Source organism: Venustampulla echinocandica, assembly GCF_003357145.1.
Source record: "Venustampulla echinocandica strain BP 5553 chromosome Unknown scaffold_1, whole genome shotgun sequence".
NCBI lineage: Eukaryota > Fungi > Ascomycota > Leotiomycetes > Helotiales > Pleuroascaceae > Venustampulla > Venustampulla echinocandica.
This window is the reverse complement of record NW_022474206.1, coordinates 4,367,644-4,389,481: the sequence shown is the minus strand read 5'-3', so window position 1 is coordinate 4,389,481 and position 21,838 is coordinate 4,367,644. Positions and strand designations below refer to the sequence as shown.

At 48.4% G+C, this 21,838-nt stretch overlaps 8 protein-coding genes across 8 annotated transcripts; 6 read left to right on the top strand and 2 right to left on the bottom strand.

The window, feature by feature from the left end:
* Nucleotides 1–736: 736 nt before the first annotated feature.
* On the top strand, nucleotides 737–1,805 carry BP5553_03968 (uncharacterized protein; the record flags this gene model as incomplete). Its single annotated transcript, XM_032012591.1, has 2 exons — nucleotides 737–1,640; nucleotides 1,696–1,805. 2 exons carry the CDS (start codon nucleotides 737–739, stop codon nucleotides 1,803–1,805), a joined length of 1,014 nt encoding a protein of 337 aa, XP_031872284.1.
* Nucleotides 1,806–2,869: 1,064 nt separating this feature from the next.
* Nucleotides 2,870–3,599, top strand: BP5553_03967 (uncharacterized protein; the record flags this gene model as incomplete). Its single annotated transcript, XM_032012590.1, has 2 exons — nucleotides 2,870–3,377; nucleotides 3,436–3,599. The coding sequence occupies 2 exons, from the start codon at nucleotides 2,870–2,872 to the stop codon at nucleotides 3,597–3,599; spliced, it is 672 nt and encodes a 223-aa protein (XP_031872283.1).
* A 1,203-nt stretch (nucleotides 3,600–4,802) lies between these two features.
* Nucleotides 4,803–5,667, top strand: BP5553_03966 (uncharacterized protein; the record flags this gene model as incomplete). Its single annotated transcript, XM_032012589.1, has 3 exons — nucleotides 4,803–5,016; nucleotides 5,048–5,376; nucleotides 5,422–5,667. The coding sequence occupies 3 exons, from the start codon at nucleotides 4,803–4,805 to the stop codon at nucleotides 5,665–5,667; spliced, it is 789 nt and encodes a 262-aa protein (XP_031872282.1).
* Nucleotides 5,668–6,175: 508 nt separating this feature from the next.
* BP5553_03965 (Uncharacterized protein) lies at nucleotides 6,176–7,549 on the top strand (the record flags this gene model as incomplete). Its single annotated transcript, XM_032012588.1, has 1 exon — nucleotides 6,176–7,549. One exon carries the CDS (start codon nucleotides 6,176–6,178, stop codon nucleotides 7,547–7,549), a length of 1,374 nt encoding a protein of 457 aa, XP_031872281.1.
* A 1,000-nt stretch (nucleotides 7,550–8,549) lies between these two features.
* On the top strand, nucleotides 8,550–11,503 carry BP5553_03964 (Uncharacterized protein; the record flags this gene model as incomplete). Its single annotated transcript, XM_032012587.1, has 2 exons — nucleotides 8,550–11,264; nucleotides 11,321–11,503. 2 exons carry the CDS (start codon nucleotides 8,550–8,552, stop codon nucleotides 11,501–11,503), a joined length of 2,898 nt encoding a protein of 965 aa, XP_031872280.1.
* A 1,952-nt stretch (nucleotides 11,504–13,455) lies between these two features.
* On the top strand, nucleotides 13,456–16,201 carry BP5553_03963 (uncharacterized protein; the record flags this gene model as incomplete). Its single annotated transcript, XM_032012586.1, has 3 exons — nucleotides 13,456–14,949; nucleotides 15,176–15,414; nucleotides 15,466–16,201. 3 exons carry the CDS (start codon nucleotides 13,456–13,458, stop codon nucleotides 16,199–16,201), a joined length of 2,469 nt encoding a protein of 822 aa, XP_031872279.1.
* A 1,007-nt stretch (nucleotides 16,202–17,208) lies between these two features.
* BP5553_03962 (uncharacterized protein) lies at nucleotides 17,209–19,150 on the bottom strand (the record flags this gene model as incomplete). The annotated part of the gene is made up of 2 exons (XM_032012585.1): nucleotides 17,209–17,712; nucleotides 17,768–19,150. 2 exons carry the CDS (start codon nucleotides 19,148–19,150, stop codon nucleotides 17,209–17,211), a joined length of 1,887 nt encoding a protein of 628 aa, XP_031872278.1.
* A 1,652-nt stretch (nucleotides 19,151–20,802) lies between these two features.
* BP5553_03961 (Uncharacterized protein) lies at nucleotides 20,803–21,764 on the bottom strand (the record flags this gene model as incomplete). The annotated part of the gene is made up of 4 exons (XM_032012584.1): nucleotides 20,803–20,937; nucleotides 20,994–21,251; nucleotides 21,327–21,602; nucleotides 21,669–21,764. The coding sequence occupies 4 exons, from the start codon at nucleotides 21,762–21,764 to the stop codon at nucleotides 20,803–20,805; spliced, it is 765 nt and encodes a 254-aa protein (XP_031872277.1).
* Nucleotides 21,765–21,838: the final 74 nt, after the last annotated feature.

The following is a 21,838-nucleotide window of genomic DNA, read 5'->3' as shown; positions in this document are numbered from 1 at the left end:
TGTTTGTAAAATACACGGCGCGCATGGCTGGGGAGGTTATCTTTATGAAAGGTATCTATAATTATCCGAATATCACCATTATGTTTTTTGGCGTTCTCTTTGCTCTAAAAGATGGTGGGAACTGGCGTGTGGCTATGAGATATATGTACAAGTAGAGTACAGATTCAGCCTCGGGCATGGATACCAGAAATAGCTTCGTTAGGAGCCTCCATCAGACATTACTACTTCAAGTTATTATTTATATACCATATCCCAAATACCTATAGCTTATAGCTCGCTTCTCTTCAAGTATCATTGTCTAGCGTACTCTGTAAGTAAGAAGCAGCGTGCTGCCCCTTAGATCATCAGTAGCCCAAGCCCCATAGTCCTGATCCGCCAAGCGGCCTACCTAAGGTAGGTAGTTGTGGACAAAATTACTGCTGACTAAGCACAATTGCCGTGCCCCCAGAACACCTATTTACCCGTTGTCCGAACGAGTACAGGGGGGTTTCGTGAGCTATCTAACTGACGTTATCTCAAATTGAGGGCACGAGCTGACCTCCATATTTTAACCAACAAAGGATAGATTACGGTAAGAAATCAAGCGTCATCTCAAGTCGTGCCCCGAAATAGTCATTTAGAGGCTACCATAGAACATTGTTTTGCGAGTGAGTGGTTCTAACCTTATCTTCTTCATTTTCCATCCCGCCATCTATCCGCTCCGTGTGCCACGACGCTGTCACTAAACTCTCCAGCGATGGCCGACCAACCTTCATCGGCACCAATCAACCTTAGGCCAAGCCCTTTCTTAACACGCCTAAGATTCGCTGTTAGGATACGGGTGCTTAAATTCCTCCTAAAAACCGTCTTTCAGGCGCTCAATCTCCCAGGGATCCGTGACAAGTCGGTACAGCCAACTTTCACAAAGGTCTACCCGTGCCAGCCGGGACTTACCAACCGGGTCTATATCCCAAAATCGTACAAAAGCGGAGATGCACTGTTGCCCCTTTACCTCAATTTCCATGGTGGTGGTTTTGCGCTGATGAGTCCTGTGGGCGACGACAAGTTCTGCTCCGAGTTCGCGCATGAAAACAAGGTCCTTGTGGTGAGCCTCGATTACCCCAAATCACCTGGTCACAAATTCCCAGCTGCGAGTGAAGCAGCCCTTGACCTCGTCAACGCAGTCCTGGAGGATGAAGCGCTACCAATCGATAAGAGCAAGGTCGCGATTGGAGGCTTCAGTGCTGGCGGAAATCTCGCGCTTTCGGTGTCTCAGTACGAAAGTCTTCAGGGAAAGATTGGCGGCATCGTTGCATATTACCCTCCAGTAGATATGACGACCCCGATTGAAGTTAGCCTTGCAACAAGACCCAAGGATGCCCCGCCCGATGTCCTTCGCCATGATGCAGCGATGTTCAACTGGGGTTATATCAAGCCAGAGCAGGATTTAAGGGATCCGTTGCTGAGCCCCACGTTTGCCCCGAGAGAAAAGCTGCCCCCCAAACTCTACTTCATCGGATGTGAACATGATCTACTTTGCAGAGGCGCGGAGATTATGGCTGAGAAATTGGCAGATGTTGGAGGGCCCGTGAGGACCGGTTCAGATGACTGCTGGGAAAGGAATGGTATAAAATGGGAGAAAATTATTGCCGAGGAGCACGGTATGTAGATGCGATGGCGATCATCTATATGAGGAAGTACTAATTCAATATCTAGCATTTGACGTTGTACCTTCATTCGGTGCTACGAAAATAAGACGTGCTAAGCGTCGTGTTGAGATGCATAAGAGCGTCGCTGAATGGTTGTTTCGGGAGGTCTATCATTGACTAGGTCCCTAGTGCCAGGTACAGAATTTGTTAATCGATTTGAGTTATACATTAGATAAGGCCTTCTAAATTTAAACCAAGATTGAGACATTCTCCACTTATGTCTAGGCGAGTTTAAACGGAATCCTGCCTTTTCCCTAGTCCACTGTTGCGGCGCACTACTGAATCAAGCCATTGATATCTGACCACATGCGATCCTCGAAGATTCATTCATCCAATAATATATATATGCCTCTTGACAATTTGAAGATAGAATTATAATTCAAGGTGAAATAAAAGAAGAAATAAAGCGGGAGAGAAGCATATGGTTTCTGTGGTGTAAGTAATATATCCTCAATCCTCCGTAGGAAAGCGACAAACCCATCAACGGTAGTGACGGAACAGTTGATCTAGACCCCAAAATCGGACCTCGAACTTTATGCTTGTCTATTGGCTAGGCGTGTGCAAGTCAGGGGAATGACGCTGGGACCTCGAACTTCATGAGTCTCTAACACCGCTGGGATCGCGCCAAGGTTTTGCCCGTAGCAGCCTCAACTCAGATGCGAGCCCTCGACCACAACCTAAAACAACGTCGTGAGCGTCGCTTCCTCAGCCAAGATTCCTTATGAAGGCTTAATAACTGCGCCGAGGCTTGGTCGCACCCCTGCGGGATTTATCTCCCTCCTGACGGGGGTTTTGACCGTGTCACTTGGTGTTTGATAGAACATTGGCACGCCGCCAACAACCTAAACTCCAACTTCCGAGCCGGTTCTATGGTCTAGACAGGACATTTAGTCTCTATATTAGGGAATGGCCAGCCCCTGCCGCAGACAGTTAGAGACCCCGAACTGCCCGCGCCTTGGCAGTTTATCAAGCATTTGTTAAGCTTTCCATATATCTCGTCACTCATGCGCTCAGTTCTTGTCCTTTCTCCTTAGCTGCGCTCACTTCATTCACTTTGTTCTCTCCACGTTTATCGAAGCTTGACGCCTCAACCCATATACTTTCAGCAAGCATCTTCTATTTATTCAATTTATCTCATCAACTTATCTCATTCACCTAACTTCCAGCATTCGCTGGCTGTAATGTATACCTATTTTGTCCTCGCCGGTCTCCTGGTCTCAAACTGCGTCGCTCTCCCCTTGAATATCAATCTTGGTGCATATTCACCCGCCCTGGTAGTCGGTGATGGTGAAATATCATTCGGAGGAAAAGCAGATGTCGCGGGGTTGATGAATGCGCTGGAGGGGGCAGCAGTTTCTGGAGCCGCTGCAAACGAAGCAGCACGACCGGCAACTCCGGCACAGGCAACAGCTGCTCCTGCACCAGTGGAAGCAGCAGTGGTAGCAGAACCCGAGATAGTCTCAATTCAACAACCGGCCAAGGTTGCCGCACTCCAGGGCGTCGGGAAGGAAATCGCACCGCGGATCGTTTCACTCGTACAAAACAACGAGAAGATCCAGAAGAAAAGCCAATCTGATTCTGAAAACGGTGCTGCAAACGGAGTCAAGGCCAGGGATGAGTCCTCTGTCACTCCTAGGATGAAGACGACTGTAACGACGATGATTGTTCGTGGTGGAGCCCTACCGGCTGGTAAGAAGTTCCTCATCCATAAATCAATGTTCATTGTGCTAATGCAAACGGTATATAGGAGTGAAGGAGAGAAGTACTGTTGACTCATTAGAAAGACGATCCTCACCATCCAGTCTTGAGGGTGTCAACTTGAACATGGCGGAGGGGCAAGTTGCCGAGCTCACGTTTGTGGAAACAAGAGAGGTGGATGGCGATGAGGCAGATAACGACAATGATAACTAGATGGAGAAGTGGTTGCTTAGAGGGGGGTGTGCGGTTGAGCTTTTGCAGAGATGATACTCCAACGCTGTACGTTGCTACAGTCCCTTTTTAGCTGAGGCGCATTCAGGCGTTACATTTCCGGTATTATACACAGAGTTTCCTGGAAAATTATTAGAGAATCTTCGAAATATATTGTATTATTAGAAGGTTCTTCAATAGTAATCCATAATCTATGGGTATCTTCAGTGTGCAGCTTCCAATGTTGATTTCGTCCTCTCATTTGAAATGCGTAAGCTGGAACAAGTTTCGTTTCCATGCTGCCAATGTTAATGCCGAGAGATGTATGGGACCCCCTGCTGATTTGAAGCAAAGCCGAAGCAAGCTAAAACAAACACATACGAAATAAGTACCTAGGTAGTAGCGCATAAATTATTGCGTTACTCAATCGCAGAGATGAAAATGGGGTTGAGGTTAAACTTTGTAGTCCACTGTCTCCGAAACTATGTTCGGCGTTTAGCGAACGGTCGACCCCCACCCCTTTAAGTTGCCTCCCCTTGTTCCTGGTTATTCTGTTTATCCGTCATCCTCCAAACTTCTTCGCGCGGATAATGTTATCTCTCATCCTCCTCTCGCTACGTTTCAGAACTTGCAAAATCGCGATAGGCCACACTATCCTAGGCACTGGCGATCATCCAGAAGAAGAAGGTGATCTCGGCCGGAACGTCATGCCCTTCCTAATCGTAGTGCTGGTAGGCTGTTGCTCGGATTGGCAGAATGCAACCCATATCCACGACGTCGAATCGGAAAGGCTATCCTGAAGGAACGCCGACGTACCTGAGATCAGATGGACCTCGTTGATGATCCAAGGATTTCGATTCGACCGCCGATCATAGCTAGGGGTCAAGCGATCAAGCAGTTCATGGGCGGCAAGCCTGCGCAAGTACTATGACCCGTCCCCGACTATTTACCCCAAATACATTTGGACCTATAAGGAGCCAAAAGTAGAGGGAATGGTTACTATGGCGTACAGGCTCGTTAAGTTATCCGCCTTCTCGATATGGAATTATGGCCCGTTTGTCGAGCTGTTGATAACCAACGAATCCTCACACGCTGTGTTTATCTCAGTAGCACAAAGTTTACTTAAGTATACAAATCACGCCCTTCTCACTTGTAGGAGCTACTTCTTTAATCGAAATCCAAAATCCACTTTCGTTATCTACAATCATGGCTATTACCAAACTAGGTGTTGTTTTCAGTACGCTTATAGCCTTGCCAGTAGCCTTGGCTGGCTCAGTCAAGACCTGCTCCGATCCCCCACTGAGTTGTTCAAGCTCAACCTCTTCCAATACCTGCTGTCTCAATACACCTGGTGGCCAATTGGTCCAGACACAATTCTGGGACTCTAACCCCAGCACAGGCATGTCACTTATATTAAGCTGTGATATATGTTCTCATACTGACAGCCACAGGTCCTTCAGACTCATGGACAATCCATGGGCTGTGGCCAGATCATTGTGATGGAACATACGACTCCAGCTGTGATTCCAAGCGTGCCTACAAAAACATAACTCAAATACTTCAAGCGGCTGGGAAGGGTGATCTCCTGTCCTATATGGATACCCATTGGGTAGATATAAATGGAGATAACGAACAGTTTTGGGAACACGAATGGGCAAAACACGGGACTTGTATCTCAACCCTTGATCCAAACTGTTATACAAGCTACACTCCAACCCAGGAGGTTCCGGATTTCTTCCAGAAAACGATTGATCTATTTACGACCCTAGACAGCTATACGGTATGTTTTGAGATGTACGACCAGCGACGATACTAATGAACTCAGGCCTTAAAAAATGCAGGAATTGTACCCTCAACTTCAGCTACATACACATCCGCCAAAATCCAATCAGCACTAGAGACCGCTTTCGGTCACCCAGTGACGATCAGATGCCAATCAAAGGCGTTGAACGAGATATGGTATTCGTTTTACGTTCAGGGTTCGGTTCAGACTGGAAATTTTGTCCCCACAGCACCAGTTGGTACCACTTCAAACTGTCCTTCATCAGGAGTGAAGTATCCTCCAAAATAAGGAAGCCTTGATCTCCAAAAATCACTGCCATTGTCACTGCCACCGTTGGCGGCCCCAAGTATCCGAATCACAAGTCACCAGCAAGAGCGTTTCACTGCTGTGGGGCTATGGGACGTTGTACCTGGGATGGGACAAGGCAAGATCGGATTATAAAGGGATATTTACGAGACCAAAGAATCTTAAGATATGAATTGAACCCTCCGTGAATCACATGATGTTCCTACCGCAACTACATCGTCAACTTGCATAACGGTTACAATTATGATGTTGTCATTACGAATCTATGCATTTCTCACTATACATGACTCAATAAGAAGTAGCAAAGTACCTGTTTCAAAATTTCAAGGCACACAGTGTTGCCTGGAGTCACATGATATTTGTTTGCCCAAAACGTTTTCGAGTGGTTCAAATTGCGGCTGTGGGAGTCATCTTAAAACCTACTGTTATATTTATCATAGTGAACTGTCTAGAGGTTGTTGGGCCATTTAAATGAGTTGTCCTTGTTGCAATGCCTCCAAAAGTATCCTCCACGTGTGATCACTCCAAGCTCGTATTTTCTGCCTCCCGTAACGCGAAGGAGGTAGGATACAAACGCCCAACACTGTTGCAGAGAATCGCAGCCACAACAGCGCAAGGATCCGCAAATGGCACAGCTATCACGAAAGTCTCGACCGCTGAAAAAGTTGAAGACTCACCAACTTTTCCTGGCCCTCTCATACTACCTGGAGATGATCTCTCTTGGGATCCAAGCTATCCTCCACAAAGTCTCAGATCTTGGGTCCGCGACAAGGACAGAAATAAGGTGACGGCTGAGCGTCGAACCGTCTATATCGCCGCACCTCCAGAAGTGGAACCCAACCTCGAGTTTGTCCAGAAATGGATACATCCGCAAGTCAAAAGCCGAAAGGGTTTGAAGGCGGTTGATCGTCCCTCCACGAAAGATGTATTGAGTTACCTCAAAGCGTTCTATCACGGGTTACCAGTCAAGATGTTGCCACCGTCAAGTCTAAGGTTTACAGATGACGTAGACGACGATATACCAGATCCAAGGAGACGAACCATATGGATGAAAACCCAAGCCGAGTCGGGCTGCGTGGGAATCCGCACTCGGGCTACTCCCAAAGGTGATTTCACGCACCAGCTCAATCTCAATGATCTCCTTGATGCAGCTATAGACATATTACCCGATGATGCATACGCATTGTTGCTCCTTGTAGAACACGATATCTATGAAGACGAAGAAGACGAGTTTGCATGTGGGAGAGCTTATGGTGGGTCGAGGATTGCGGTGGTGTCAAGCGCAAGGTACAATCCTGTTTTGGATGAGAAGGAGGGGTTAGAACGGGAGCATGCATGGCCGGCTTCACATTGTGAACGGTATGTGGAGCGTTGTTGTGATACAGTGGATTCTGAGGAAGGGAGTCGGAAGCGGACTGGAGTTGGAAAGTCCTTGGTTGAAGGAGAGTCCTCGAAGACCACCACTAATGGAGAGGTGACTACCCCAATGCAAGCAGCACTCTCAGCACACGCTTCTCTCCCATCCATAGATCAATCTCCTTCTGCTATTGCGCTCTCGGGCTTGTGGTTTGGCCGGGTCTGTCGGACTGCGAGTCACGAGTTGGGACACTGCTTTGGTATTGATCATTGTGTGTACTATGCATGCTGTATGCAGGGCACTGGATCTCTCAGGGAAGATTCGAGACAACCTCTTTATTTATGCCCTATTGATCTGGCTAAAATCCTGCGAGCGACGGGCTCAGATGCTAAGGGGCACTATGGAGCTTTGCTTGCGTTCTGCGAGAAGAATATGGACACACATCTATTTGCAGCATATCGGTCATGGATCTGTGGGAGAGTTAAGGAGATAGAGAGGGTTGACTAGGAATGGAAGGGCATTCCGCGTGGATCCCCTATGTTGATCGACATAAATGGAAGGCCAAAGGTTACTCACAAATCTGCTATCATACAAATGAAATAAAATAGCAATGACTTCGGTGCTGCACATGGAGGAGTTATGACATTTTCTTAGTTTATATACCTCATCTTCGAAGCAGAAACGGGAGGTATATGAGAGGAATATCGCCCTATCTGTAATAGAGTTCCGACTAGTCGCCAAATATATTTGGCAACTCAATTCCAAGGCGCAAAAAGCCCACGGGGATCCATTGGAAGGTGGCTTCGCCTTGATTTCCGTACAAGTATTATCATACACCCTTTCAACGCCATTCAGTGCTTTGTTATACAATCCCAATCCAACCTGCGCTATGTTAGTAAAAGACTGCGGTATACCAATATAGATTCATACGTACGAAGCTATCGTCGACCATTCAATCCTGCCCGTTCTCCGCCTTCCATTTTTTAATATACGCGTCGCCGCTAAGAGCACCTTTCGGATCCCCCTCAAACCGCCCCTTAATTGGTCGTATTTGTCTTGTTACGAACGGCGTAAGCTACTCTTGTATCAGCCTTTCATTCACCATCCAATGTATTCTTCCATTTCCTATCATAATACACGCATACCTTGAAGTCTTTCATATTCTCTGGCACCACATATGTTCGGACTTTCTCCCAATCGATAATGTACCCTCCATGCTTCGTATGTGAACCCGTCGAACCCGTCCCTGTTCCCTTGTAGTATCCCTTGTTCGTGAGTTTCGTATTCAGGGCGAGGCGTGCCAGCCTTCTGCAGAGAGGTTGTGTGGGCTTCATTGTCTCGAATTAAAGATGTCGTTGTGTTGTGAGGAATAGAGATGGGCGCAGAGAGATGTTGAAAATATACGCTAGCGGCCGCACCGCCCAAAAAGTTTTGGTATCGTTATCGAAAATTTAAGTATACTCTAGGGACGCACACCACCGCAAATTATCTCGCAGACTTCGCAAAAATGGCTGGAAGACAAGCGCATGGCAATGCGCCGTCCAAGAAGCCAAAGCTGCGAAACAAATCGAAAAAGAGGGTTCTAGATGCATTTTCTATTGCATCCCATGAAAATCCGGACAAGATTAAAGTTCGCAGGAATCGTCTTGGTGCACAGGAAGGAGGAAACCGGCCAGGAAAACGGCGTCGAAACGACGATGATGACGACGATGATGAAGAACTCGAGACGGGTGCAAAAAAGCAGCGGAAAGGCCCTGCCAAAGGCCGTTTTGATGAGTTAGACGTGGATGAAGGAAGTGATAGTGAGGGGAACGAGTGGAAGCTTGGACATGTGGATAGTGATGATGATAGTGATCTGGATAGCGATGAAGCTTTTGGAGAGAGCGATGAGGAGCGATTTGAGGGATTTGCTTTCTCTGGGAGCTCTGATAAGAAGGGCGGGAAGAAGAAATCGACACCCCCCACCAAGGGTATCAACCTCGACGAAGATGATGAAGAGGACTCGGATTCAGAACTGGAGGAGGGAGATATGGGGGAAGATGCAGTTGATCTTGCTGACATGCTAGATGCATCTGAAGAGGAAGCTGACGAGGATATGGCTGGCGCTGGAGACAGTGGAGAAGACGACGATAGCTCAGGGTCCGATGAAGGAGACGAGAGTGATGATATGTCCTCAGTTACATCGGACGATGATGGAGAAGCTTCGGACCCTGCTAAGATTGCAGCTCTTCAGAACCTCATTGCAAACCTTCCCCAGGCAGAAGAAACCGGTCAGGCTCCACCGAAACAGCGCCACGATGGCGCCAGCGAGTACAATACGCCCTCCGATTTTGGTCTCACATCGAAAACCAAACTTACGCTGGAAGACCTGGGTTTACCTACAATAAGTGATCCACATATCAAGAAGTCATTGAAATATATTGAATCCGACACAAAAACCGGCAGCAAAAAGAAGGGAATCCAAGCAAAGCTTGACGTACCGCTATCAAAACGGGAGCAAGACCGTTTGGATCGCAGTGCTGCTTACGATAAGGCCAAGGAAACTTTAGACCGGTGGACAGACACTGTTCAACACAATCGTAGAGCAGATCACCTCGTATTCCCTCTTCCCGACCATGATGCGATCTCAGCAAAATCGAACAAACAACTTGTCCCAACAACCCAGACCAAGCCTTTCAACGAATTAGAGGCTGCTATTCAGAGCATTCTTGAAGAGAGTGGTCTTGCGGCGGCGAATGGGAAAGATGATGAAGATATCATCCGAGAATATGAGGAGTTAGAAGAGAAAAAGATGACTATCGAAGAAGTTAAGTCACGAAGGGCACAGTTACGGATGGCTCGGGAGCTTCTTTTCCGTGAAGAAGCTAAGTCGAAACGGATTAAGAAGATCAAGAGCCGATCATACCGCAAGGTCCATCGGAAGCAGCGTGAAAAGGAAGAGCTTTTAAATCGCGAGGCTCTTGAAGAAGGTGGCTATGTTCCTTCCGAGGATGAGCTCGAGGCTCAAGATCGGCGACGAGCCACCGAGCGCATGGGTGCAAAGCATAGAGGTAGCAAATGGGCAAAAGCTACGAAGGAGATCGGTCGAGCTGCTTGGGATGAAGATGCGAGGGCTGGTATTACCGAAATGGCTCGAAGGGATGAGGAGTTAAGGAAGAGGGTCGAAGGGAGAGCTGTCAGAAAGGAATTTGAGGATGGTTCTAACACCTCTTCCAGCGAGTCGGACGAAGCCAGTGACGACGACGAGGAGACTGAACAAGATCGAATTCTTCGCCAACTAGATAAGGTTGGTAGCTCTGAAGTGCTCCATGCATCGGGGCCGGGAGGTAAACTATCGAATATGAAATTCATGCGTAAGGCCGAGGATGCGCGGAGAAAAGAGAACGACGCGATGGTTGAGGATATTAGACGCGACCTTGCTGGAGAACCTTCTAATAGTGAAGGAGAAGAAGGGGCTGGAGATGTTGGGCGAAGGATTTTCGGGCCAGGAAGCACCAAAGCTCAAGCCAAAGTTAACCCATCCCACGCTAGCGAATTTGAGGAACCGGAGGGATCGGAGAAGGACGAGGACCAGGAGGATTTCGAGTTTGAGAATGTTAGCACCGGTCTGAAATCCATTGCAAAGCCATCTAACACCAAGAAAACGAACGGGGTCTCTAACTCCCTGGGTCTGAAAACGGCAAATGACAAACCAGCTGCAGTTTTGGAAGGAGGGGCATGGTCGAAAGTCTCCACGAAGTCTGCTAGCATTAGCGAGGCAGAGGCAAAGAGGCGTCGGCATAAAAAGAATAGTGCAGTTGAAATTGAAGAGCTAGATCTATCGAAGGCTAGTATGATTGCCACTCAGCCAAAATTGGCAAAGGCATCGAAAAAGTCGTCGGAGCTCCAGATGGACTTGGATTCTGACGAGAACAATGACGACGACGCTATCCAGCTTCCATTTGCCATACGGGACCAAGAGCTGGTTAAGAGGGCCTTCGCTGGAGCAGATGTTGTTGGTGAATTTGAGACTGAAAAGAATCAGACAATTCAGGACGAGGACGACAAAATCATAGATAATACATTGCCTGGATGGGGAAGCTGGATTGGTGATGGTGTGAGCAAAAGAGAAAAGGCTCGGAACAAGGGTAGATTCTTGACGAAAGTCGAAGGAATCAAGGAGCAAAATAGGAAGGATGCAAAGCTTGACCGCGTAATCATCAACGAGAAACGTGTCAAGAAGGTAAGCCTTGTTCATCTTTCATATCATTTCCTAGAGTGAGCTAATACTTGTTGTAGAATGGAAAGTATCTTGCGTCTACTCTTCCGCATCCATTCGAAACGAAACAACAATACGAGAGGTCTTTGCGATTGCCTGTTGGCCCTGAATGGACAACAAAGGAGACCTACCAAGAAGCTACGAAGCCGAGGATCTTGCTCAAACAGGGCATTATCGCCCCAATGTCGAAGCCGCTTATGTAGATTCGAGTTTCATCGAAGTAACGTTCAATTGTATAAGAGTGTCTACCCGCAACCTTCCATCCAGTGCTGCCTCACATGAGAGGTACAGGATCGAATTGTGATGAAAACCAACCCTAATGTGAGCAGCCGTCGACGTAATATCCGGGGTCGCCTCGCGCGTGGTACTGGGCAGCACGTGTGACCTAGGATGAGCAACCTAGGTAGCATTTTTATTGTTGTGTGACGATGCAGATGCAGGAGAGGACATTTCTCTAGGTCTATTCGCGTGGATCAATCTAATTATCCACAACACCCAAGACTCGCGAGCCGCAAGATGCTGTGTTCGCATGATGTTAAAGCAGATGGCCAACGAGTCCGAAAGAGTCGCCAACCATGATTAGCAGACCAGAACACAGCCCAAGGAAGATACCATCCGGAATAGGTTGCTCCCACTTTAAACTGGGAGCACAAGGCTGCGGGAGTACTTCCGAATCTGGACGTCGAGTAGAATAGAAAATGGCCGGACTGGGGGCAAGCTGTCAATTTATGACGTTTCTAGGTATCACAGCTAAGCATACTCTTCGGCCTAGCCAGAGCGTCCCAGCTCGTGCCGTCCACAAAATCGCTATTCCATATTTCCATATCGAAGAATTTGTTTTGGGGCCCTTGTGCTCTTTTCAGAATCCCTAAAATATTCTTGCGCCCGCAGCGTTAGTACTAGCTGTTGCCTCTTTTAGCACTTTGCCTATCACCCTACGTATTACCGATTTCTGGATTTGTGACAACTCTCAAGTGAGACGTAGAGTGCTTGCACATTATGCTACAAGCTCTACCAAATTTATATTAATCCTATGGGTTGGGAAGTCGCTCCTAGCCACAAGGATAAGGGAAGCCACAACGTGCATCTCAAACCTCCGCAAGATCGCCATGTTTCTGAGATGCTGTTACCCTCGAAGGATGTCTAGCGGGACTGCAAGGACGACCAATCAGTCGGTAAAAGCCAGACAGTGTCTGGAAATTTGTGCCATTAGCCGCAAAAGAATATCTCAGATGATCTTAGATCCGGAGAAATATTCGGGCTAAGCCGAGGCTGCGTCTACAATCCTCCAATCTCTCACCTTCACTGGGCAATGTCTCACGCGCGACTCAGAACTCTCAAGATCACGGTACCCGTATGATGATCAACGTGTCACCTGCATTAGAGTTGCTGCCGCACAAGTGATTTGGAAACATCCAACTGACGGGGACTCGTCAATATAAAACCCACCTTCCCCTATAACAAGTTGCTAAAGACGAGTGGTGATCACATTCGGCTTCCTGCAGTATCAATCCCGAACAAGTGCATCGCTTTGGTTGGTCGGTCCGAGACCACCGTCCATACTCCGTAACCTCTACTCCCAGCCTTCCATCGTCACCACATTCCACACGTTCGCATTCTTCATGCTGGGAAAGTGATTGATACGTAGAGTATGTTCTTCAAGTACCTATTCCTTGTTTCAAGTATTATGGAGTTGGTTTCAAGGGATTTCTAAGTCATCTATCCACTCATCCTTCCGGGTAGCTCCCCTGTGATAGCTCTTTGATGCCTCGTTCGTAGCGCCGCTTTTTCATAAGTGCCAATTGGACTCAATATTGCAACACAATAACTTGGCAGTGGCTCATGCTGCTTGTATTAAGGCCCGAATTCTTCCCTGTTATGCGTATCATCCTCTCAGGCAATGAATTTGATAATCCTCCCAACTGTGTTCCTGATACAACTAGCCCTTATCACCACACCTCATCACACGACTATAAATCCTGGATAAGCAAGTATCTGGGGCTAGCTAGCAACAACTACTAGAATGGTCTTTTTCGTGAGGTGAATTCATAGTAGTTTGAAATGTGATCAAGTTGTTTGATATATATTACAACTACCTGGCTTCTCTGTCCACTTTCAATTCTATTCTCTGGACTTCGACTTCTAAGCGGCAACAATGCAGTCACTCATATGGCTCGTGGTATTGAGAGCACTCGAAGTGCATGCTAGGCCTTATTCGGAGGCTTCGGCACTCAAGGGAAGGGGGATATTTATTCCTGTCACATCTTCAGTGGTGCCCAGCGTCTCAGTGAGCACATCTACCAACGGCGCTGCATCGGCTCAGATCCTTCCAACCCCCAGCGCTGTCAGACCAGACACCATCGGAGTCGTTTTTACAAGCCTAAAAACAGATGGACTGCCAACTGTCCAACCATTGATTTGCACCTCGATTGCTACCCCTATCTCAAGACTTTTGGTAACTGGACCAGTAATGCCCATTTTCAACAAAGTCCAAGCAGATACTGCTTCAAGCAATATTTTCCAACCTATTGCTACGGATAGCCCACCTTCTCAAATCGGCAGTCGGCCAGATCACCCCGTGGCGAGACTCGGTATCAAACCTCAGACCTCGCCTCTTGGAACAAACAAATTCTATGCCAACTTCTTCCTGGGCAGTCAGTCATCTTCGTCATGGACCCATCCTTACTCTCTGGCGTGGTCCAAGGGTGGAGGAACTTCAAAGAGCTGGGGAATGTCAGTCGCACATATCAATGATAATCAGAAGGTTTTTGGGCCCAACGCTACTGCCAATCCACCGCAATACTTCATCAATCCTATTGGTATCCAGTCACTAGTCCTCTCCGCTTTGGAACTTGGGAACTCTACGCAACTCAGCACCGACTCCTTGACCGCGTTTTCTGCGAATGTAAATCTGATTCCTAGCTCTGGAGCTTCCCCAGCTATCACATTTCCGTTGGTCCAAGGGATGGGGTTCGTTACCGCTATATACAACGGTGGAACTCCTGTATTGCAATCCGGAATACTTTTTCGCTCAGTTACCAAGTCAACTACATCGATTAAACCAGGCATCACGAAGTTTACGATTGTGCTTGAGGATGGGAAGAAATGGTTACTTTACGCACAAGGTTCCGGGCTCGATCTTACTGTTGTCAACAATGGCTTGGTGCAGGCGACCTCTACTTTTAAAGGCACTGTTCAAATTGCAAAGGACCCCGGAGAAGCTGAAGGGCTATACGACGCTGCTTGTGGGGCTTATCCAACGACAACAGAGTTATCCGGAAATGTGGACGGCGCAAAAGGATCTTACACATTTTCCTTCACCAAGGGCGGTTTACAAAATACGACTCTATTGATGTTTGCTCTCCCTCACCATGTGGCATCGTTCTCACCCGCAACTCAATCCTCCGTTACCAAAGTGCAGCTTACCACAACTACCAAGGGAAAAACTACTGCTGTAATTGCTGATAGTTGGATCCTAGACGAAAACTTACCTATAGGAATCGGCTTTGCACCATGGAATCCCGCAACCGTTAAAGATACGGCATTTTCTGGGTCTACAGCTGGCGCGATTCGGGATGTTGCAAAGGTTGAGGTCGCTCAAAACATGAGTGAACAGAGCAACCTTAACTCGATGTACTACAGTGGTAAGGTAAGAAATATACATATATCTTTACTTAGCATTGGGGTGATGTGTGTCGCCCATCTGGAGTATGCTCATTGAATGTCTGAGAGGGCTTCCAAGTCTGCTGCTCTCTCATCTAGACAAAATAATTTATATGTCTAGTCGACATGTTTCTCTTACGAGGCTTTTGCCGCCTATCTTCCACTTAACAAATAAGTTCTAAAATCGAACTTGAAAATCTAACTTGTGCCAGGCTTTGGCAAAATTTGCCGGTATTATATACACTCTCAATGACCTCACGGGAGACACGGGGTTAGCTCAAGCTGGCCTCAAGAACCTGAAGGTGGCCTTTGACGTCTTTACGACCAATAAACAACAGTATCCGCTGGTCCATGAAACTGCCTGGGGCGGCGTTGTCTCTACAGCTTCGTACGTCACCGGGGACTCGGGGGTTGACTTCGGCAACACGTATTATAACGATCATCACTTCCAGTAACATCTCCCTCCCTATCCATACCATGATGACACTGACAAAGTTCGCAGTTATGGTTACTTCATCTACGCTGCAGCTATTATCGGGCATCTAGATAACACCTGGCTCACGGCTAACAAAGCCTGGGTTAATACTCTAGTCCGCGATATCGCCAACCCCACCACACAAGACCCCCATTTCCCCGTCTACCGCAATTTCGACTGGTATCACGGACACAGCTTCGCTCATGGCCTCTATGAAACAGCCGACGGACGCGATGAAGAATCCTCCTCCGAAGATACCATGTCCGCCTACGCACTCAAGATGTGGGGACAGGTAACCGGGGATGCTAACATGGAGGCGAGAGGCAACTTACAGCTAGCAATCACAGCCAGGTCTCTACAGAGCTACTTCCTCTACGAGAGCAACAATACCATACAGCCCGCGAACTTCATCGGAAATAAAGTCTCTGGCATCCTGTTTGAGAATAAAATCGACCATACCACGTACTTTGGTGCAAACCCTGAATACATCCAAGGAATTCATATGCTTCCGTTGCTCCCTCCTAGCGCCCTGACACGCACAGCGAACTTTGTTAAGGAGGAGTGGGATGTATACTTTTCCAATGGGAGGGCTGAAAAAGTCACTGGCGGATGGAAGGGAGTGTTGTATGCGAATCTGGCGCTTACAGATCCTAAGGGAAGTTGGAATTTCTTTTCTCAGGGTAATTTTGATGGTAGCTGGTTGGATGGCGGTGCTAGTAGGACGTGGTATATGGCCATGGCTGCGGGGTTGGGTGGGCTCTAGGCTTTAGTACGATCAATACATAAATGGAAAGAGGGGAGCATGGGAAGTATGGTTATAACAGCAACATAGAAACGGCCAAGGAGTAAATGCATTTCGCGACGGAACACGACATCATGAGCAGGTGGAGAGCTAGAATCGGGATTTCTAAATTATGCTAGAACAGTGTGGGACAACTAGAACTAAATAAAGAGGTCTAGATAGTGTTGGAGAAATTAGCTTTGCTAAGGTAAATAGAACAAACGCTCGTTAACTCCTCATATTATACAATCGCCACAAACTTTATACATTTCTACTCCGTCTATAGAAGAAGAAGCCCACTTCGAGTCCACTTTGAATCTAGCAATTTGTATTTTCACTTACAGATATATGCTATTAAGATACCGGGATTGTAATGCGAAGCTTAAGGAAGGATAGCGAGGGTGCTAACTGTCGACGTAGTTATAAACAATAAAAACTTTATGAACAAGCTAGCAGGAAGTAGGGCAAACGGTGGGGCAGAGTACTTCTGTAGAGTATAAATAAAACGTAGAAGGTGCAAACCCGGCGTTTGCCTATTAAACTTCAGCAATAGGTCATGACATGCATAAAATACACAGTAAATTTGGCACGCCTGTTTTGGATGCTATGATGTATGTGCCGCAAATGCATCTCATCACTCATTCGTTTTTCATCTAACTTGCGCCCCATGCAAATCAAAATCTGCGCTATACTTCCTCGTCTAATGAAAGGAAGTCGGGCGCGATGAGTATAGCTCATATCAACACGCCCGTGCCGTAACTTTAGAGAATAATCAGACATACACCCCCCAATACCAACCCCATAGCCGCCCGTACCGACCAGCTATCAGCCTTTGCCCACCAATGTAGGCTAGTATCAACCTATCTGGTCTAGGTCCATCTCCCATGTATCTTCACCAAAATAAATGTCTAACCCGGTGCGTGCGGTGACATAGTGTCCATAATAGAGAAAGGCGAAGACTGGACTCTATGCGCAGACTGCAAGTCCCTTCACTTCGGCGCTCCTTCAGGCAACTTCAGCTTGTCTCTGACAGCAGGATCCGCTGCGTTGCTGCCTGAAATATCCACCTCCGGGCCATCACCCTCGACGAAACCAGGCTCCTCCTCGATGACCTTCTCCATGCTAATCCGCTTGGCTTGCTCATCTTCTTCGATCGGTATAGGGTCGTGGCCCTTACCGCTGTTGCTTCCGCTTACACCTACGGCATGGACACCATCTTGTTGGACTTTTCTTCTTGCGTCGTTGACAATTTTCTCGGCTTCGCTGCATTTGCCCGGATGGCAGGCGGGGTCACCCTCCACACCGATCGCGGCGGACGCGTCTTTAACGGTTGAGAGAAGAGCTGTCTTATTGAAGCGGACGATCATACAAGATAGATTGTCGGTGCTGAAGCGCGCCAAAGCATGGTCGACGAGGCATTTGGCGGCAGAGACTGGATCAGCATGATTTCGGATGAGATCCACGGCCTCTTGATCAGAGCAGACGTCCCATAACTAGAAATAGCATTAGCAAATATATGGGTTGGGTACTGGAGGGAATGGTCCTTACCCCATCACAGGCAAGAATAATGAACTCGTCCAAATCAGGCTGGATGACGGTTTCCGTGGTATAAGGGTGACCGGTTACTAGGTCTTTCATGTAGGCATCTCCCAAAGCCCTAGTAACAGCCAGAACGCCGTTAACGCGGTTATTAAGGATAAGCCCGCCGGCATTTGAAATGCGCTTGCCCTCGTTCTCATCGCTGCCTTTGTGATCATAGGATAACCTTAGCGCTTTACCACTTCTGCAGAGTACAATACGTGCATCTCCAACATTTGCCGTATACAGGACACGATGGCGCGATGCTTGTGTCTTAAGTTTAGCGTGGGTTGCTTCACTTGACGTTGTAGAAGCTGCCGCACTTGAGGCCGCATTGGGCTGTTGTGATGGGGTCTTGCTCATGTCAACTCCACTGTCACCGGACTTGTCCTCGCTCTTTGCCGCCTCAGTTGCAGCCTTGACTGCCGCTGCAGTAGCAGGTGCGATGGCTGTTGACCCAGTTGCCGATTGGGTGTTTGGTATCCTATCTTCCCACCGAAGCACTGCTGTGACTGCGGTGCAGCCGCTATTCTTTAAGGGTAGCTTTTCTAGCTGGTTATCGACGGTTGTGAAGGTCTGATCGAGGAGTTCGGGAATAGGGGTATTTGGATTCTTTTTTATGGTTTCTTCTAAGATGAGGTGGAGTTTCTTTCCGCACCAATCTGCCGCAAAGGTGCCAGCATGGCCGTCAAAAATAGCGAAGTAACCATTATCAGTCTCCATCATCTCGGTAGAGGACGGGGGAGGAAGGCTATTTGAGGATTCGTTAGTGAGCTCATCTGTCGACTTTTGCGCCTTCTGGCTGGTCGTAGCAGAGTCCGTTGCTAAGGCTGGTGCGGGCGTATGTAGGAAGTTATATAGAAAGGCATGTGTATCTTCCATCGTTCGGCGACACTTCTTATTCTTGTCTTCCCATACCCCTACGGCAAAGGTAGAGCGAGGACCGGGGACCGATTCGCCCGCGGAGTTGTTATGCTGCCCTTGAGGGACGCTGAGCGCGGGATCTTGCCTTCCCAGCTTTTGCAAGGGAGTTTGGTTGTTTTGCTCTGAGCTACGCATAAACCCCGCGGAATTGGGATTGGGGCTGAAATGCAGAGAGCTCTTTGCACTGGCAAGGAACGAGCTGGCCTTGCTACCAACCCCACTACTCCTACGTTTCTTCTCCGCCACGCCCCCATTATCAGCGGTCGGTCGTCCTCCCGGAGGGCTTCCATTGCCACTACGCTTCTCTCCCGAACCGCTCTCTTCAGCAGGCTTTGCCGCGCTTGTGGCCGATGACGCGGGCGAAGAGCCGCGCGACGGTGAACCTGCGTTGTCCTTATCCAGCGGCGGCGAGCCAGTACCGCCAAACATTCTGTTTAGCAGCCCTCCCTGCTGGGAGAAGCTCCTCCGCTTGTTCCCTGCCACCTTGTTGAATTTGCTCCGCGCGTCTCGTGAGGAGACTGGTCAAGGTTGCGACGCTTGAGTGGAGGATTCTGACGGGGGGAAGTCTTGTGGCTCGCACTCGCGCCCGAGGTGTAAATGGGCCAGATAAAGATGGCAATATTGACCGCTTGACAGACCCGCGTCTATCGTTTCTTGGGTTGACCTGGCTGTATCCTTTTAGCAATGACGACGTTGAGGAGGCGGGGTCCAGGGCGGAGAGACCCCCGTAGCGCGCGCCGCTCCACGGCCCTGGCAGAAAAACTCACTTTGGTACTTGGGTCGTTGGCAGGAAGAGTGAATTTCGAGTATCAAATATCGGGCATCAGGTGTCTACAAATCTTGCAGTTTCTGTGGTGGGTGTGGGCTCCAAGCTGGCGCAGGCTAAGAACGCCGCCGGGGATGTCTGGCCTGGAACAATCGCGGGAGCGCGGCAGCCTCGCTGGGAAGTGCTCTCGCAAGAATAGCGGTTGGGAAAGGCGGGAGGGGAGTATCTAGTTAGGGCGTGGGTTCCGGGGGAATGGAGAATTGGAGGATTGGGATTGAGATCGAGATTGAGATTGAGATTGAGGGTGAGGGGCGTGAAGTAGGTAGAAGAGAGCGCTGGCATAAAGGTAGGAGGAGAGGGAGGGAGAGGGGGATTCTAAAGCGCTGGTTCCGGCACAGCGGCCGCGACAGCAACGACGAGAGCGACAACAGCGACAACAACAACGACGGCAGTGCGGTAATAGCGACAGACAGCGAGGTGGTGGATCGTCCAGATACAGTACAGGGGCGTGATGCCTAGGCTGCTTATTCGGGTTGCTTATTATTACAAAGATGTTCGTAGAACCTATGGTCCTATGGATTGATGGACGGAGTTTATAAGTTAAGTGACCCGGTCAGCCCCCCCGGATTCCGGGGTTTTGCTGCTGGTTGTTTCCGGGGCCATGGATGTGATTATTACGTCTTGCCTTCACTGCCTCTACGAGTATGATACTACGTACCTGCACCTACAAAGTACACATACGGGATTCCTCTTTAATATAATAGCCCGCCTTTCTTATTGCTAAACATTAACATCAACATCAACATTGACATTAACGCCCAGCACCAAGAGGAACTCCCTGGAAACACATTACAGTGCCCGTTTGAAGGAGCCGGCTGCCAATGCCGACACCCCGTGGCGAGAAGTGAGCACCTGCAATACATATACGCTTTGCTTTGCGGGGGCAAAAAGTCCCCACTCCACAAAGGAGCGCCCTCAACAACTTGAATGCCAACATTAATATTTTATGTTAATTGAGAGAGCGAACGGGCTATGAGACAAACGTGCACCTAGTGGCATTGTTCCCCCACTATTCGGCTACATGTACAGTACTGCACATCCAAGGTCCGGGGATAAAGCTAAGGAAAGGCGAGGAAAGGCAATGCAAGGTAAATGAATCCTGTAATAAACAGCAACGAGTAATGTAAAGCAAGGCAGGGCAAGGCTGTGATCCAACAACACTATATCGCACCGCCAAACTCCTGTTCTCCTTTTGAGGGAAATGCCAAATAGTACCTCGCTCAGCTCGCGCAACCCCCCAAATATATGCCCCCGATCACCTTCGTAAACTATCCAGCCGGGCCTGAAGATCGCTATCTCCCGGATCAGCTCCTCCTGCTCCCACAGCCTGTGCAACCTTCCCCCCCTCGGCCACCGGGTTGCTCTGGAGTCCTTGCGGAGTTTCGCCCATCTATCATCATTCTTAGTATCTGCCCCACGCACGAGATCAGGTATATGAGAACATACCGCATTCTTAAGGTCAACCCCAATCTCCTCCAATACCTGGTCAACGATCTCGTCGCCCTCGGCCTCATCCTCTAACCCCGTAACATCGTCGATGGCATCGTCCATCATCTCTTGTCTTTGGTCCATAATATCGTTCTCTTTCTCGAACTCCATCGCTATCCTCTGTAAAGCCGGCAAATTCATGCTGCGATTCATACTGCCTAGTACCCCGGTTGCGCCCTTCATAGCCTGCATCATCTGCTCGTTTGTTCTAACAGTCTATTCAACCAGTTCGTCAGCTCGATCCCGGTGTACCTGTCCCTCTGCCCTGCACTGTTCATAAAGCCAACATACCTGTATGCGTAGCGAAATAGCCTGTAGCTGGGTCCGCATTGAATAGAACTTCTCAACATATCGCCGTGTCCGAACCAAGTCTTTGGCTTGGATTTTGCATGCTCCTATCTGCCCATTTTTGGCGCTCTTCTTGATCTCCTGTATTAATTTCTTCTCTTGGTTCTCTAGCTTCACGCGCTCGCGGTCCAATTCCCTCTGCGTCTTCTCAAGGGAGCGTTGGTGTTTTCGTAGACGCTCCGCGGGGGTCATGCGCTTCCCGAACGCCCATTCGATAATCTTAAGAGTAAAGGCGGTTAGCACTAGTTATGTATATATTGGAGGGCGGTACAGGTATAGACTTACATTCATGATGTCTGTATGTTGAGGATCCGTTGGGGATTTGGGGTTATTATAACTTGCGCCTACGAGTAGATTTGGGGATTTGGGCGGCCTCGTCATATGCGTCCTATCAAGTCTTGGCATATATATCCCAGGGTCTGCATTATCAGTGCAAATCACGTGTAAAATGTAAT